This window comes from Rana temporaria, chromosome 1 (genome assembly GCF_905171775.1).
Source record: "Rana temporaria chromosome 1, aRanTem1.1, whole genome shotgun sequence".
Lineage (NCBI taxonomy): Eukaryota > Metazoa > Chordata > Amphibia > Anura > Ranidae > Rana > Rana temporaria.
In genome coordinates this window covers 194,024,299-194,041,242 of record NC_053489.1, presented here as the reverse complement: position 1 = coordinate 194,041,242, position 16,944 = coordinate 194,024,299, and the positions used below count along the sequence as shown (strand labels likewise).

At 47.8% G+C, this 16,944-nt stretch overlaps 1 protein-coding gene across 1 annotated transcript in view; it reads right to left on the bottom strand.

Annotated features, from left to right (window-relative positions):
* The window catches only part of PIWIL1 (piwi like RNA-mediated gene silencing 1), a 465,014-nt gene extending 448,994 nt beyond the window's left edge, over window positions 1-16,020 (bottom strand). Inside the window, exons 1-3 of the mRNA XM_040347413.1 lie at window positions 15,915-16,020; window positions 15,581-15,661; window positions 1,912-2,023 (exon numbers count right to left, since the gene is read on the bottom strand). Of these exons, the coding sequence (XP_040203347.1) occupies window positions 1,912-2,023; window positions 15,581-15,652 (184 nt within the window). The 5' untranslated portion in view covers window positions 15,653-15,661; window positions 15,915-16,020. The remainder of the gene's footprint in view (window positions 1-1,911; window positions 2,024-15,580; window positions 15,662-15,914) is intronic.
* Between the last annotated feature and the right edge of the window lie 924 nt (window positions 16,021-16,944).

Below are 16,944 nucleotides of genomic sequence, written 5' to 3'. Positions count from 1 at the left end.
TTTAGAGACATTTTAGTAGTCAAAAGTCTGGGTCCCCATTGACTTCAATGGGGTTCGGGGTCAAGTTCGGGTCAAGTTCGGGTCCCGAACCCGGACTTTTTTCCGAAGTTCAGCCAAACCCGTCGAACCCGAACATCCAGGTGTCCGCTCAACTGTATGTATATTATATGGACTTATGGGGGTAGATCCACAAAGAAATTACGCCGGCGTATCTACTGATACGCCGTATCTACTGATACTGATCTACTGATACGCCGACGTAATTTCAAAATTCCCGCGTCGTATCTTTGTTTTGAATCCTCAAAACAAGATACAACGGCATTTTGGCTACATCCGAAAGGAGTACGTCTTCTTACGCCGTCGGATCTAAGATGCAATTTTTCGGCGTCCGCTAGGTGGCGTTCCCGTCGTAATCCGCGTTGAGTATGCAAATTAACTATTTCCGACGATCCACGAACGTACGACTGGCCGTTGCATTTTTTTACGTTGTTTCCGTTCGTCTTTTTCCGGCGTATAGTTAAAGCTGCTATATGGTGGCGTACTCAATGTTAAGTATGGCCGTCGTTCCCGCGTATAATTTTGAAAATTTTACGTTGTTTGCTGGACGCCATTTACGTTCACGTCCAAACCAATGACGTCCTTGCGACGTCATTTGGAGCAATGCACCCTGGGAGTTTTTACGGACTGCACATGCGCAGTTCGTTCGGCGCGGGGACGCGCTTCATTTAAATGAAACACGCCCCCTACCCGCCGAATTTGAATTCCGCGCCCTTACGCTGCGAGAGATAAGCTACGCCGCCGTAACTTATGGCGCGGATGCGCCAACTAAAAGTAAGTTACAGCGGCGTAGCGTATCTTAGATACGCTGCGCCCAGCGCAGATATATGTGGATCTGCCCCACGGCCTATTATGCCTTTTATCTGTTTTGTTATGTATGATTAAATGTACGGATTATATTTGAGCAATTTATTAATAAAAAAAGTTTTCTGATTTAAAAAAAAAAAAAAGGGGGAAATTTAATACTAGTATATAAAATTTAAATATAAAACAAAAAAAAATGTCTTCTTCGGTATAGGTTTCGGAATTTTCGTCCTAGTGCATCCTTAATTTTCTGGTTTAGCACCAAAATTTCCATTCGGTGGAACCCTAATTTAATCCATTTTGGAATAAGGCTGCAAGATAACAAATATGTGGAAAAAGTGAATACTTTCCGGATGCACTGTACCATTTGCCCAGGTTCCTCTTTACCAGAAGAAGGTTTTTCAATTTCCTCATCCCCTCTTCTCTACAGTGATGAGACATGGCCTGCTGACACATATATAGGGACCCTAGCTGGGAACAGTGGTCCAGCCCGAAAAGCATGCAGAAGGATCCCCTAGGGGGTCCAATCTTCACCCATCACAGTGAGCAATACTACAAGGTCATTCAGGGATTCATCTCCCCAGCTGGGGATCACTGCCCTTGTCCAAAAGGCAAGACATTGCACAGGGTCCAATGACCACCAATGTTACAGGCCATTCATACGTGTCCAGAACAGGGTCTGGGTACTATTCCTCAGAGCGTAAAAAAAGCCGCAAGAAAATGGATATAGAAAATCGAGTTTCCTAATTCTAGATAAAACTGTTAAGAAAATTTTCCTGCAGAAACTGCACAGGCATAACAATTGCAACAAGACACTACCAAAAAATGGAAGCCTTGTTTAACAGGAAGTAGTTATGCCTAGGAGGGTATTTCCTGTCTTTTTGCCACTGTCAAATCACCTGAAGGGGTAGCATAACCATATCATAATGGAGATAAGGGTACCCTGTGTCTTGGGATGTACTGTCAAGAAAATAACTAAAAGCATAAAAAATGTAATGCCTAGATACATGAAAATAAATTCCTGAAACAGTATGTACAGTTATACCATACCTGCTGTTTGTGGTCTAGATGCTGGTGGAGCGGTTTTCTGACGACCACGTCCAACCAGGTCAGTGTCAGTGGATGGTCCTGGATGCTCAATGCTAGGCAAGGGTTTTAGTTCCTGAGTGAAAAAAACATTCAACCAATGCTATTTTACATTATGTAGTAATGACAAACACATTAATAAATACAATGTTTTCCTTTTAACTTAACCAATCACTAAACACTTGGAAAAAAAAAAATAATCTTCTCATCTGTGTTGATTCCAAAGGTGTACAAAGTAAATATTCTATAGAAAATATGGCTGGTATGGTATATAGGACCTGAATAATTTATAAAGGGATTCTTACTACCCACCATGAAGTCCTTTTTTTGAACAATCAATTCGGTGAAAGCAGACAAAATTTTGCCCAGGCTAAAATTACATGACCGCTTGCAAAACGTTGCAGTGAAAACTGACGATGTCTGAAATAATAACACTGATACAGTATAACTTCCAACAGGGTTTGACAAATTTGCTTGGAAACTAGGAGCCAGCTTAAAAAGTTAGAAGCCAGAAAACGCGAGAGCAATAATTCTAGCTCTAGACCCCCTCTGTAACTCAAAACATGCAACCTGTAGAATTTTTTAAATGTCGCCTATGGAGATTTGAAAGGGTAAAAGTTCCTTGTACAAAAACTTTTCCAGATAAGGAACACAAGGAAACACTTTTGCAGTGCAGGCCAGCTTGCGGAACCCAAAAGGGACCGACATCTTTGATGTCTCCGCCGAATCCTCCATTTTCTGAGTATCTCGCACCGCAGAGATAAGAGCTCCCACCAGCGTCCTATCATGCGCTGACCCTGATGCAGAGTCATCCTCACTGTCCGTGTGGACTAGGCCTGCATCCTCTGACCCCTCGGAACCAGGGCCGGGAGTAGTAGCTGGGCCAGATTCCGTGTCAGAGGCATCCCCAGAAAGAAGGCGGGGGGAGGGGGCACTTTTTAACCCCCTCCTCTGGCCACGCACCGCTTCAATCCTGGCAACAAATGACTTTAGGACTGCCGTCATAGCATCCACAGAGGCCGCAGGTACAGGGGCACTAAGGGTTAACTCTGGCATGTCTGGGGAGAAGCATCCGGTTCGGACGCCATGCTAACCCACCCTTGGGATGCAAGGCAAGACCCACAGGCCACCCTCCCGGCCACAGCAGAGAACAGGGGACCCCCCAGAGGACTCACCACCCGACCAGGCCTGTACTGCTGCTATCTGCCCCAGAGCACTGCTCCGTGCTGTGCCATCCCTCAGGAAGTGTGCTGGAGCTGTTCGTGACGATTTTTCAGCCACTAGAGGCAAAAACCCATTCCAAAATGGCCAGATATTCAAAAAGAGCATGTGGGCTACAATAAAATGGCCGCCGATGTCCAATAAAGGCGCCCGCGATTGTAATAAAAAAACACACAGCAGTAAAAACACCCGGGGACCCCCCCCCCCCAAAACAGCACCCCCTAAGCAGACACAGCCCCCAGCCACTGGATGGAGCCCCCAGGCGGACCCCCCACCTCACGGCCGACCCCACCACCCAGAACGTGGGGAAAGGAGGGAGAGGAAGGGAGAGAGGAAAGCAGGGCGAACCCCCAATCGACCTCCCCAGGATTGCATCAGCCGCACCACCCTCCCAAATCAAGGGGACTGCTACTTACCCGTCCTGCGACCACCGCTTGGAGGCAACCCAGACAGAACCAATGTCCGCGAAGTTACGGCATAGCTGTCGGCCCGGGAACACTGTGACACGGACATAGGGCCTGGTCATATGTGTGCCCTGGAGCGTATAGCTCACCGGCCACCCCTGGAACAACGGGGCATGTCGTAGACGGCCCAGCGCGTAGCTAAAGGCCGGCACACGCTCGATGGCCCAACTTGGGGGGGGACTACAAGGATTGAGGATCCAGCCTGTCACCCATTCGGCAGTTAATTGTAGATCTCAGGATCCAAAAATGCAGGAAAACAAAAAAAGAAAAGCAAGAAAATTGCAAAAAAAATCCCCAGAGCACATGGGCCCAGAGGAGCCATGTCATTCTCCTTTGCTAGGCAGAAAAAAACTGAGGCTGCAGAGCAGAGTGGGGGATGTACCCGGGGGAACCGCCCCCTGGGAGGTACTGTACTGTGTAGAGTTTTTAACACTTAACATGCTGTTTTTCTGCCTAGTCAATCTCCTAGAAAGGAGGATAATACCCTAAGGTCATGATGCTGCTGTGTCCGTCCATGAACAGAAGAGAAAAGTGAGTGAGACCTCCAAAACGGAGCCGTAGCAGACAGGTACACCCGCAAAGCGTGTACCACGTCCAAAGCATGCAGTGCAACCACCTTAGGATGCACCGGCCGAGGACACAAGGATGGAAGTACAATGTCCTCGTTAAGGTGAAATGACGAAACCACCTTTTGAAGAAAGGAAGGTTGCGGGCGCAACACCGCCTTTGCAAGACAAGACCGCCAACTCAGAAACACGTCTGACAGAAGTAATGGCCACCAAAAAGGCCACCCTCTGAGATAATGTCAAGAGAGGAATCTCTCTGATGTTTTCAAAGGGAGGTTTCTGAAGAACCGAGATCACCAGATTCAAATCCCAAGGGTACCCACCAGAGAATTGGCTGCCAAAGGCCGCTGGAAGAACACAGCCAGAGCTGAAATCTGTCCCTTAATGGTGCTTAAGGCGAGTTTCTGATCCACTCCACGCTGTAAAAACAGCAGAATCCTGGAAACCGAATACGTTTGTGGACGCCACTCCATCTCTTTGCACATAGAGATGTAGGCCTTCCAGGTGCGATGGTAGATCTTCCTGGAAGCAGACTTCCGTGCCCTCAGCGTGGTTGAGATGACCGAATCGGAAAGACCTCGGTCCCTCAAAACCTGGCTTTCAACAGCCATGCTGTTAAAGCCAGCGATTGTACAGCAGGATGGAGTATGGGACCTTGAGACAGAAGGTCCTCCCGCATTGGCAGCCGCCAAGGTACATCCGCCACCAGGCGCACGAGATTGGCGTCCCAAGGACACCAAGGCCAGTCTGGAGCGATTAGAATCATCTGGATCCCCTCGGCCTCCACTCTGTGGAGCAGACGAAGGAGCAACTTTAGTGGGGGAAAGGCATAAAGTAGCTGATACGGACCCCACGGGGCCACTAACGCGTCTGCCCAGAGATTTCTGGACCTGGTCACGAACCTCGACACATTGCGGTTGAGGCGAGAAGCCAGGAGATCCACATCCGGTGTGCCCCATCTCCTGCAAAGGAGCTGAAACACCTCCGGATGCAACGACCATTCCCCCCTGGTCCAGCATTTGGCGACTCAGGTAGTCCACCTGACAGTTTTCTACGCCCAGAATGTAGACGGCCGACAGAGCCGGCACATTTCTTTCCTCCCAACTTAGGATGTGAGCGACCTCTGACGCTGCAGCCGAGCTCGAGGAGAGGCAAAGCCTGATCACCCGAAGTTCCAGGACATCGATCGGCAGACAGGATTCCTCTAGAGTCCAGCGACCCTGGGACGACTGGACCCCCCAGACGCCCCCCCCAACCCGTGAGGCTGGCGTCCGTCGTAATCACCGTCCACTGGAAGGGAAGAAACGATTTCCCTGACCGAAGAGCCAGGGATCTCAGCCACCAATTCAGAGACTCTGACTAGGTGACTTAAAGGATCACTAAAGGAAAACATTTTATTTGTTAAAATGCCCTGCGTTATCCTATAAAGTCATAATAGTTTAGTGATTTTTTTTAAAAAAATAGTGAAAAGTGATTAAATTCCATCGTATCTCTTACCTGCATCTATCTGGTTTCGTTTCTGCCTTTTACTTCCTGATTCTCGCCGCTCGTTCATTAAAGCGACTTTGCTGTCATGCTGGGAACTACATTTCCCAGTATCCTTTGCGCATCGCGCATTCACAGTTAAAAAAACCGGGACGCGCTCTGTGCAAAGATTTGAATAGCCCGCCCACACGTCCTAATCACAGATGGATCGCACAGGCTGGCTGAAGTGTGGGCGGGCACAGTGAGAGAGGGGGCTGGAGCAGGCAGAGCGCACTCACCCCCTTCCATTCGGCTGTTCTCTGCACACAGTGTCACAGTGTAAGACGAGTTTCTCTCTCTCTACGGCGTGATCGGGTGATGAGAGAGAGACTCGGCAGCTGCAGGCACCGCAAGGCCGTTTTTTTAAAAAAATGATAAAAAATAAATTAATGAAAGAGAGGAGGTGCTGGGGTGTTAGAGACACACCCAGTAATTCACACCTCCTTGCAGTCTGGAAGACATACACAGCGTCCAGACGCAGAGATGTAGTCTACAGAGGAGGGACAATGAGGACATGAAACCAGGACTGCACTAAGGTAAAGGAAGCTATTTAGCTAAAAAAAAAAAATGCCTTTAGTGACCCTTTAACTAAATCTGACGATCCAGAGACAATGGAGATTTGTTCCACTTGGACAGGATCTCCCTCTGCAATACCGTGTTTCCCCGAAAATAAGACACCGTCTTATATTTATTTTTCCTCCAGAAATCACACTATGGCTTATTTTCGGGGAATGTCTTATTTTTTTTACCGGCAAGTATGGTACAACAGTATGGAGCCGACCTTACCGTATTTATGGGGCTGCCGACACCTCTCCGGTCACTTAGAGATACCGTGGAGCAGATAAGAAGGGCTGCACGACTTCTTTACAGCTCCTGAGCTCCGCACCAGTACAGTACGCCTATCACGTCTTGTTTTCCCGCCCGCGCCGCTACGCATACGACACGCCATCGCTACGTCTTATTTTCGGGGATTCGACACGCCATCGATACGTCTTATTTTCGGGGGGATGTCTTATATTTCGATCTTACGTCGAAATCCCGCTACGGCTTATTTTAGGAGTACGTCTTATTTTCGGGGAAACACGGTACACGAGTGTGGAACTGGGCATACGGTACCGCCTCGACGGAGGCTACCATCAGGCCCAGGAATCGCATGCAAAAACGGAGAGACAACCATTTGCGTGATGTCAACACCTTCACTGCAGACTGAAGAGTCTGTCATTTCTCCAAGTGAAGAAAGACCTTTGCTTCCAAGGAGTCCAGGATCAACCCTAGGTACTCCAAACGCTGAGTCGGAACCAGGACCGACTTCTGAATGTTTAACACCCACCCGAACTCTAGAAAGGTCTGGCTGGCTATAGACCCATGCTCCTCCAATTCTGAACCAGAAGCTGCTCTCAGAAGAAGGTCATCTAAGTAGCCCACGATGGCAATGCCTCGCTGTCTTAGCAAAGCAAGAATCGGTGCGAGCACCTTGGTGAAAACTCTTGGTGCTGACACTAGGCCAAAGGAAAGGGCCACAAACTGATAATTGTCTTCCCCGATCGCAAAGCGCAGAAACCTCTGGTGACTTGCGCAAATAGGGACGTGCAAGTAAGCGTCCTTGATGTCCAAGGACGCCAGAAAGTCCCCCGGATGAAACGCAGCTACCACCGAGCGAATGGATTCCATGCGGAACTTCCTCACTCTCACAAAGGCATTCAGGGCTTTGAGATCCAAGATTGGAAGGACCCCCGTCCTTCTTCGGGACCACAAACAGATTCGAATAAAAACCCTGAAACCTCTCGTCCTGCAGGACGGGCAAAATTACCCCGCAACTTAGCAAGTCCTGCCCTGCCCCTAGCAGGGCAGACAGATGAGCGGGAAGGAGAGGGAGACTTGAGGGAAAGAATCTGTTCGGTGGATAGAAAAGAAACTCTGTCTTGTACCCCGAAGAGACCACCTCGCAGAACCACACCTCGCAGAACCACTGGTCAGAGAGCAGGGAGGTCCACCGAGCTGTGAACTTGCAAAGCCGTCCCGCCACCCATGAGTCGGGCAGGGGGCAAGGCTTCATGCATTGGCGGGTTTGGGTGTCGGCTTGTTTGGCTTACGCACCCAGGGACGTTTCTGTCCCCAGATGAGCCCTTGTCGGCCTGGGAGGGTTTACCCGTGGGCCCTGACCGACGAAAAAACTGGGGGCCACTACCTGAGGAGAAGCCTATTTTTTTTTTTAAACTCTCCTCAAAGGGGTACCTAAACCCCAGGCGCTGAGGAACTACAAGGACTTCTGCGGCCTTTCCCATTCCTCATCAATGAACTAGTCCAAAAAAAAAGGACATATAAGGAAAAACTTTTACAGAGCGGTCATTTTTTTTTGGTGCACACAAATCAGACCGAGCTGCACAATACAGCATAAGTGAGTTCCATACAGCCTCAATAAGCCCACTGACAAGTGTCCTGTCACCAACCCAAGTGAGGAGTCCTCACAAGGAAGGTTCTGGTCCACTTACACAGACAACACAGAACCAGGGATGTGACAGCCAGGTCCTAGTCTGTGCCAGAGCAGTCCCCAGGGGATGATGGGGGGAGGGGCACTTTTTAACTATCCGCCGGAAAAAGCTGAACGCAAACGACGTTAAAAAAAAGCGACGGGCGGGCGTTCGTTTCTGAATCGGCGGATCTCCCCATTTGCATATCCGTCGCGTATACAAATGGAAGCGCCACCTAGCGGCCGGCGGGAGATTGCAGCCTAAGATCCGACGGTGTAAGTCACTTACACCTGTCGGATCTAAGGGAGATCTATGCATAACTGATTCTTATGAATCAGTCGCATAGATCCGACCGTCGGATCTCAGAGATACAACGGCGTATCAGGAGATACACCGTCGTATCTCTATCTGAATCTCCCCCACTGAATCCATCTAGACAGCTTTCAGAGACCCATTTCAGACCTGAATAAATCCCACCCTCCTTGCTGCGCTGACCGGGGGTTACCCAGGGGACTCACCAATCACGAAGACCATTCAGCGCCACTGCCTACCCTCAGAACACATCGTGTGTGTGAGAATTGTTGTGAGGTAAAGCTGTGATCAAAAAATCATGAGGAGGTCTGTGCTGCGTGCTGTAGAAGCTTAGCACTAGAGGTCAAAAACCACCTCCAAAATGGCCGCCGGATGCCTCAGAGCAGGTAACGGCCACAGTAAAATGGCCGACCGCAAATAGTAAGCTGCGCCATAGCGCGACCACAACAAAATGGCCGCCAATGGGAATTCACAATGGTAGCAGCAAGCTACAAAAAATTGGCGTTGGCGCCACAAAAATGGCGGCAAAACGCTGCAACGTGGATGAGAAGGCCTAATGAGGCCCTTCTGAACAAATACACCCCACATAAAAAACACAGGGCCAGTGTTTGTAGCTGCTGACTCCGCTTTAAGGCTGGATTCACACCTATGCATTTTTAGTGCTTTTTGCATTTTACAGATTTGCACTACAGAACGTGTTCCATAGGAAACCATGTGAAATGGACTATAGTGCAAATCTGCAAAAAGCACTAAAAATCCTATTTTCTCTTATCGTCCATGGACGGACACAGCTGCTTAAATCTTGACAAGTGGGACGTCCCCAAGCAGTGTAAAAAAAACGAGGGGTGGGAAATATATCAGTAAAACCAAATTTAACTTCACCCCAAAACAAGCAGAGCTCCTCAACGGAGGAGGTGCAACTTTAAACAGCCGCCGGCAAAAACTAGCGGCCGAAAAAAGCATCAGAAAATACACTCACAGCAACCATGTAAATTCTGGAAAAAGCGTGAACGGACGAGCAAGTCGCCGCCTCGCACACCTGTGAGACCGACGCATGATGTCGGGAAAAACCCAGGAAGCACCAATTGCCCTGGTCGAAAGTGCCGTGACCGGAAAGGGAGGCCCACCCCTTAAGAGCATAGGCCTGTATGACAGCCTGCCTGATCCACCAAGAAATGGTGGTCGACGAGACCGCCAGGCCCTTTGGTGGACCAGACACTGACACAAAAGACAGTCAGAACTCCGAAACTGAGCCGTAGCAGGCTGGTACACCCGCAAAGCGCATACCACGCCTAAAGTATGAAAGGCAACCTCCGTAGGATGTGCCGGCCGAGGACAGAAGGATGGAAGAACAATGTCCTATTTCCAGCGAAAGGCCGAAACCACCTTCGGAAGAAGGGAAGGTCGCGGGCGCACCACCACCTAATCCTTATGGAGGATCAAGCATGGCGGTTCGTAAGACAAGACCGCCAACTCAGAAACCCCTCTAACAGAGGTAAAGGCCACTAAAGGGGCCACCTTCTGAGATAGTGTCAAGAGAAAATCTCTCTAAAGTTTCCAAAAGGAAGGTTCCTGAAGAACCGAGAGCACCAGAGTCGAAACACATGGAGGAAGAGATGGGCCAAGAGGGGAAAGTATACGACAAACCCCCAAAAAGGGACCCAAAGAGACAACACCACAGCCCAGTCATATGTGGACCTAGGAGCAAAGCTCACCGGCTACCCCTGGAGTCAATGGGTATGGCGTGGCAGACCCAGCCTCTTTGCAAAGATGTGCCCACGCTTGATGGTCGGACTGAGTAGACTACAAGGATCTATACTATTCAGCCTGTCTCTCAGCCGACAGTTGAAAGAAGATTCTTCAAGAAAAAGTAAAATTAAATTAAATTTCTCCTCAGGGCGCTGGGCCCAAAGGGAGCCATACGTCCTTCTCCTTGCTAGGCACCGTACATGTTTGCTCGTTAGTACCCGGCCTTAATGTAACACGTATTTAATTATCTAACATGTTTCTGCCTAGTCCTCTCCTGTAAACAGGGAACATAACCCACTTGTCAAGATTTAAGAAGCTGTGTCCATCCATGGACGATAAGAGAAAATGCATAGGTGTGAATCCAGCCTTAGGGAGTTTTTTTTTCACTATAAGGGATTGTAAAGCCTCTTTTTTTAACCACTTAAGACCCGGACCTTTAGGCAACTAAAGGACCCGGCTAGGTTTTGCGATTCGGCACTGCGATGCTTTAACTGACAATTGCACGGTCGTGCGACGTCCTTTTGTTCCCACAAATAGAGCTTTCTTTTGGTGGCATTTGATCACCTCTGCGTTTTTTATTTTTTGCGCTATAAACAAAAATTGAGCGACAATTTTGAAAAAAAATGCTATATTTTTTACTTTTTGCTATAATAAATACCCCCGAAAAATATAAAAAAAAAATATTTTTTCCTCCGTTTAGGCCGATACGTATTCTGCTACTTATTTTTGGTTAAAAAAAAAACGCAATAAGCGTTTGTTGATTGGTTTGCGCAAAATGTATAGCGTTTACAAAATAGGGGATAGTTTTATGGCATTTTTATTAATAATTTATTTTTTACTAGTAATGGCGGCGATCAGCGATTTATTCCGTGACTGCGACATTATGGCTGACACATCGGACACTTGACACATTTTTGGGACCATTGTCATTTTCACAGCGAAAAGTGCTATAAAAATGCACTGATTACGGTGAAAATTACAATGGCAGTGAAGGGGTTAAGCACTAGGGGGCGCTAAGTGTATCCTAAAGGAATGATTCTTACTGTAGGGGGGCGTGGCTGTAGGCGTGACGTCACTGATCGTCGTTCCTTATATCAGGGAACAGACGATCAGTGTCACTGCCACACAGATGAATGGGGAAGGTGTGTTTACACACACTTCTCCCCGTTTTTCAGCTCCTGTGACCGATCACGGGACACTGGCGTCGATCGGGTCTGCGGGTCCCGAGGGCGCGGTCACGGAGCTTCAGACCGGGTCCCACGGCTGGGCTCTTAAAGGCGACGTACAGGTACGTGCCCGTGCCATTCTGCCGACGTAAATATGCAGGAGGCGGCCCTTAAAGCGGGAGTTCCCCCGAATTTTTTTTTTAACATTAGGTTGAGGCTCATTTTGTCAAGGGGAATCAGGTGTTTATTTTAAAATCGAAGCAGTACTTACCGTTTTATAGATAGATCTTCTTCGCCGCTTCCGGGTATGGTCTTCGGGACTGGGCGTTCCTATTTCATTGACAGGCTTCCGACGGTCGCATACATCGCGTCACGAGTAGCCGAAAGTAGCCGAACGTCGGTGCGGCTCTATACGCCGCCTGCGCACCGACGTTCGGCTACTTTCGAAAAATCATGACGCAATGTATGCGACCGTCGGAAGCCTGTCAATCAAATAGGAACGCCCAGTCCCGCAGCCCATAGCGGCAGAGAAGATCGCTCTCTAAAACGGTAAGTACTGCTTCGATTTTAAAAAAACTACCCGATTCCCCTTGACAAAATGAGCATCAATCTAATGTTAAAAATTAAGTTTTCGGGTGAACCTCCACTTTTAATGGTTAAGATGATGAAATAAGAGGGGGGAAAAAACGCTCCAGAATGCATTAAAAACACGCATGCAGAAACGCACCCGACCCTTAGTTCTCATGCACACTGAGCTTAAAAAATGCTTTGATTTTTTACTGTCTGTAAAAGCACCTCTATGTGCCCATGCATACATGGGCGTTTACAGGTGTAAAAGAAGGGGCGCATTTACAGGCAGAAAACAACACTAAAGGCATTTTCACAGGATGAGCTGAAGAGCAGAAAAAAAAATGCTAGATGTGCCTAATCACTACACATGTCTAGCATTTAGCTGTTAATGTATTCCAATGGCCAAAATAAATTAATATTCTGGCCAATGGAATCCATTAATGCTCAAATGGTTGACACACCAAAATTTGTGCGCAATACGCAGCTTTTACTGCTTCTGCCAGGAGAAAATGCATGGAGAGGAGCCAAATAAAACACCCTGTATGCACAAGGCATGTTCTTACATGTGAATTTTCTGATGCAGTTTTAGGCCCCTTTCACACTGAGGAGTTTTTTCAGACGGTTTAGCGCTAAAAAATAGCGCCTAAATACCGCCTGAAAAACTCCCACCCCAGTATTCTCAATGTGAAAGCCCGAGGGCTTTCACACTGAGACAATGCGCTGGCATGAGAGAAAAAATCTCTTGCAAGCAGCATCTTTGGAGCGGTGAGAGGAGCGGTATGTATACCGCTCCTTCCCATTTAACCACTTCCATACAGGGCACGTATACACCTTCCCGCCCAAGCCAATTTTCAGCTTTCAGCACTGTCGCACTTTGAATGGCAATTGCGCGGTCATGCTACACTGTACCCAAACAAAACTGGCGTCCTTTTTTCCCCACAAATAGAGCTTTCTTTTGGTGGTATTTGATCACCTCTGCGATTTTTTTTTGTGCGCAACAACTAAAAAAAGACTGAAAATTTTGAAAAAAAATATGTTTTTATTTTTTTCTGTTAATTTTTTTGTAAATAAGTACGTTTTCTTTCAATTACGGGCACTGATATGGCGGCACTGATGGGCACCGATGAGATGGCACTGATGGGCATCGATGAGGTAGTACTGACGGGCACAGATGAGGTGGCACTGATTGGCGGCGCTTGTATGCGGCACTGTTGGGCACACATAGGCGGCACTGATGGGCACACATAGGCGGCACTGATGGGCACACATAGGCGGCACTGATGGGCACTCATGGGTGGCATTGATGGGCACTCATGGGCGGCACTGATGGGCACTCATGGGCGGCACTGATGGGCACTCATAGGCGGCACAGATGGGCACTCATGGGCGGCACTTATGGGTGGCACTGATGGCTACTTATGGGTGGCACAGATGGGCACTGATAGGTGGGCACTGGGCATGGATGGGCACTGTGGGGTGGCACTGATGGACACTGTAGGGTGGCACTGATGGACAATGTGGGGTGGCACTGATGGACACTGGGGCGGCACTGATTTAGCTATGTTGCCAGTCAGTGCCCATTTGTGGGCACTGATTGGCATCTTTTTTTTTTTTAATGCTTTTTTTTTTATTTATTTTTACAGACTTTTTTTTTTTTTTTTACAGACTTTTTTTTTTTTTTTTTGCCCACCCTGGTGGTCCAGGGTGGGCTTCCCTGGTGGTCCATGTGGCGATCCGAGGGGGGGCTGCGCTGATAAACAATCAGCGCGAGCCCCCCCCTGTCAGGAGAGCCGCAGATCAGCTCTCCTATACTCGCGTCTGTCAGACGCGAGTGAGGAAGAGCCGACAACGGCTTTTCCTGTTTACATCGTGAACAGCCGTGATTCGACACGGCTGATCACGTGGTAAAGAGTCTCCGTGAGAGAGTCTTTACCGAGATCGGTGTTGCGGGGTGTCAGACTGACACCCCGCAACAACGATCGCCGCGATGCGCGCCCCCGGGGGCTCACAGCGGCTCAGAATCCTGAGGACGTCATATGACGTCCGGTCAGGATCAGACAACCACTTTGCCGCCGTCAATATGTCATTGGCGGGCGGCAAGTGGTTAAAACAATGGGAAACTGCATTGCGGGCAGTATTAACCCTTTTTCGGCTGCTAGTGGGGGTTAATACTGCACGGCTAGAGGCCGAATTCTGCGGCAATTCCGACGGTATAGCGACGCTATTTTTAGCGCTCTATACCGCCACCGCACCTCCACTGCCCCGTGTGAAAGGGGCCTTAGAGTGCAAATTTGCAAGACAAGTAAAATACGTGTTGCTACTGTGGGAATTCAGAATGAGGCGGTGGAATGGCAGTACAATTTGGAGAAAGGTTCATGCGCAACTTTGATCCGATTTTGCTGACGTTTTTGCTCACTTGGCTTGTGCAGAGGGGAGACATGAGACACTTTGCAAACTGCAAGTTAAATCACACTGCTAACGAGTGATGCAAGGCTCAGGCAAATTGAACCTTTTGCGATGAGCTACGGGAGGACCCAGCGGACATTGCCTGCCAAAGTCTGCAACCAGATCCCATCATTTGCAGATAATCGCTCAATGAGAGTCCACCAATAGCTGCATGAGCTATCAGCCTCCTATTGTTTTCCTGCCCACAGTTAAAGCGGGGGTTCACCCTAAAAAAAAATTCTAACATTACATTGAGCCGAGTTGTGAGAATGACATTATGCTGAGCTTTTTCATTTTCTTGTCGTACATACCGTTTTATCTATATTTTCACCGCAGTTTCCGGGTATGTAATCCTGCGGGACTGGGCGTTCCTATTCACATGCTAATTGATTGACATGCTTCCCACCGGCGCATACAGCGCGTCACGAGTTGCCGAAAGAAGCCGAACGTCGGTGCGCAGGCGCCGTAAAGAGCCGACTCGCAGATGATGGAAAGCATGTGAATAGGAAAGCCCAGATTACATACCCGGAAGCCGCGGTGAAAATATAAATAAAACGGTATGTACGGCAAGAAAATTAAAAAGCTCAGCATCATGTCATTCTCACAACTCGGCTCAATGTAATGTTAGAATTTTTTTTTAGGGTGAACCCCCGCTTTAACTGTGGGCAGGAAAACAATAGGAGGCATGATAGCTCATGCAGCTATTGGTGGACTCTCATTGAGCGATTATCTGCAAATGATGGGATCTGGGTGCAGACTTTGGCAGGCAATTTTTTTTTTAGGGTGAACCCCCGCTTTAATCATAGGGCCAAAATGTAAAGCATCTATGAGATTTTAGCACCGAGTTTACAATACTCTCCCCCCTATGTGATATGGTGCTGGGGCTTTTTTTTTTTTTTTTGTACTGACAATCACACAGGAAAAAAAGAATTACAATCAGTTGTGAATGGGCCAGGTGTGCTAGCTGTGTCCAGCCAATCTCCAAACATCACCCCAATAACTGATCTATAGCCCCCAATAACTAACTGATCTATTTCCCCCAACAACTGATCTATAAGCCCCCAATAACTGATCTATAAGCCCCCAATAACTGATCTATAAGCCCCCAATAACTGATCTATAGACCCCCAATAAAAAGGAGAAACCTTTCCCGGGGCGGGGGCGGTGTCCTGGCCGCGTGCTCTCCCCCTGGATCTGGCTCTGGCTCTTCCAGACATGTCTCACACCTGAAACAGAAAAAAAACACAAGACTTCACCCTCTGACACATAACATAACCCCCCGAACACCCGATCCCCCAGTACTACACAGAGTACACCCCTCCCTCATCCCTTCTATAGAGGACATTGAGCCTACCGCCCGCCAGGAGCTCCTGGTTCCGCGCTAATACATGAGGAGCTCCGACCACACCCGAGGAGAGAGGCTAGAAAGAAGGTCTATTAATAGAAAACCAAACCCGGAACAGTCCTTCTGTGTATTACCTGCTACGCGCTATCCTCTAAAAAGCTCCGCTCTTCTCGTCTCGCTCCTCTCACACGTCCGACCGACAAGCCTCTGCGCAGTACGCAGCATAGATTAGCACTTCGAAACTGGGCGGAGCCCACACCGCACAGCCAATAGGGAAGAGGAAATATCGCGCGCTTCACAGTGATTGGCAGGTAGGCTGGACGAGCACGTGTTCTTAAGAGAACTGAGGAGTAGTTTGTCATTTGTCATTCCCGTTTGCGCAAACTCCGCATGTGTGTATGTATATATATATATATATATATATATATATATATATATATATATAAAAAATATTTTTATATATATATATTTTATATATATATATATATATATATATATATATATATATATATATATATATATAGCCTATAAACACCACCTGTAACCATGTTATACAAAGCAGCATGGCCTCTAGTGTTATTAGCAGTATAATATAAATATATATATATTTATATTATACTGCTAATAACACTAGAGGCCATGCTGCTTTGTATAACAAGGTTACAGGTGGTTTATAGGCCTTTTTTTTTACTGCCTCCAACCAAAAATGTACCCAGTCGAGTCACATTTTCATTTCCCATAACCACTCCCCTGCGAGCTGTGTATAAGATGTACGTAGGCTGCAAACATGACACTTTGTATCGCGTCACAAGAAAAAAATATATCCCTGCTGTCGCAGGGCACCTCAATAGGAGTGCCCCGCATGAGACACACATAGTTGTGGTGCGCCCGGGCAAGTGTTACCACTTCTCAGGTTCTACCCCCCCCCCCCCCCCCCCCCTCATGACCAAACCATTTTTTACGATACGCCACTGCATTATTAAACTGACAATTGCGCGGGCGTGCAACGCTGTACACAAATAATATTTATGTCCTTGTTTTCCCACAAATAGAGAGTAGTGTTTGATCACCTCTGCGATTTTGAATTTTTGTGCTATAAACAAAAAAGAGCCACAATTAAAAAAAAAAAAACAACAATATTTTTTACTTTCTGCTATAAAACAT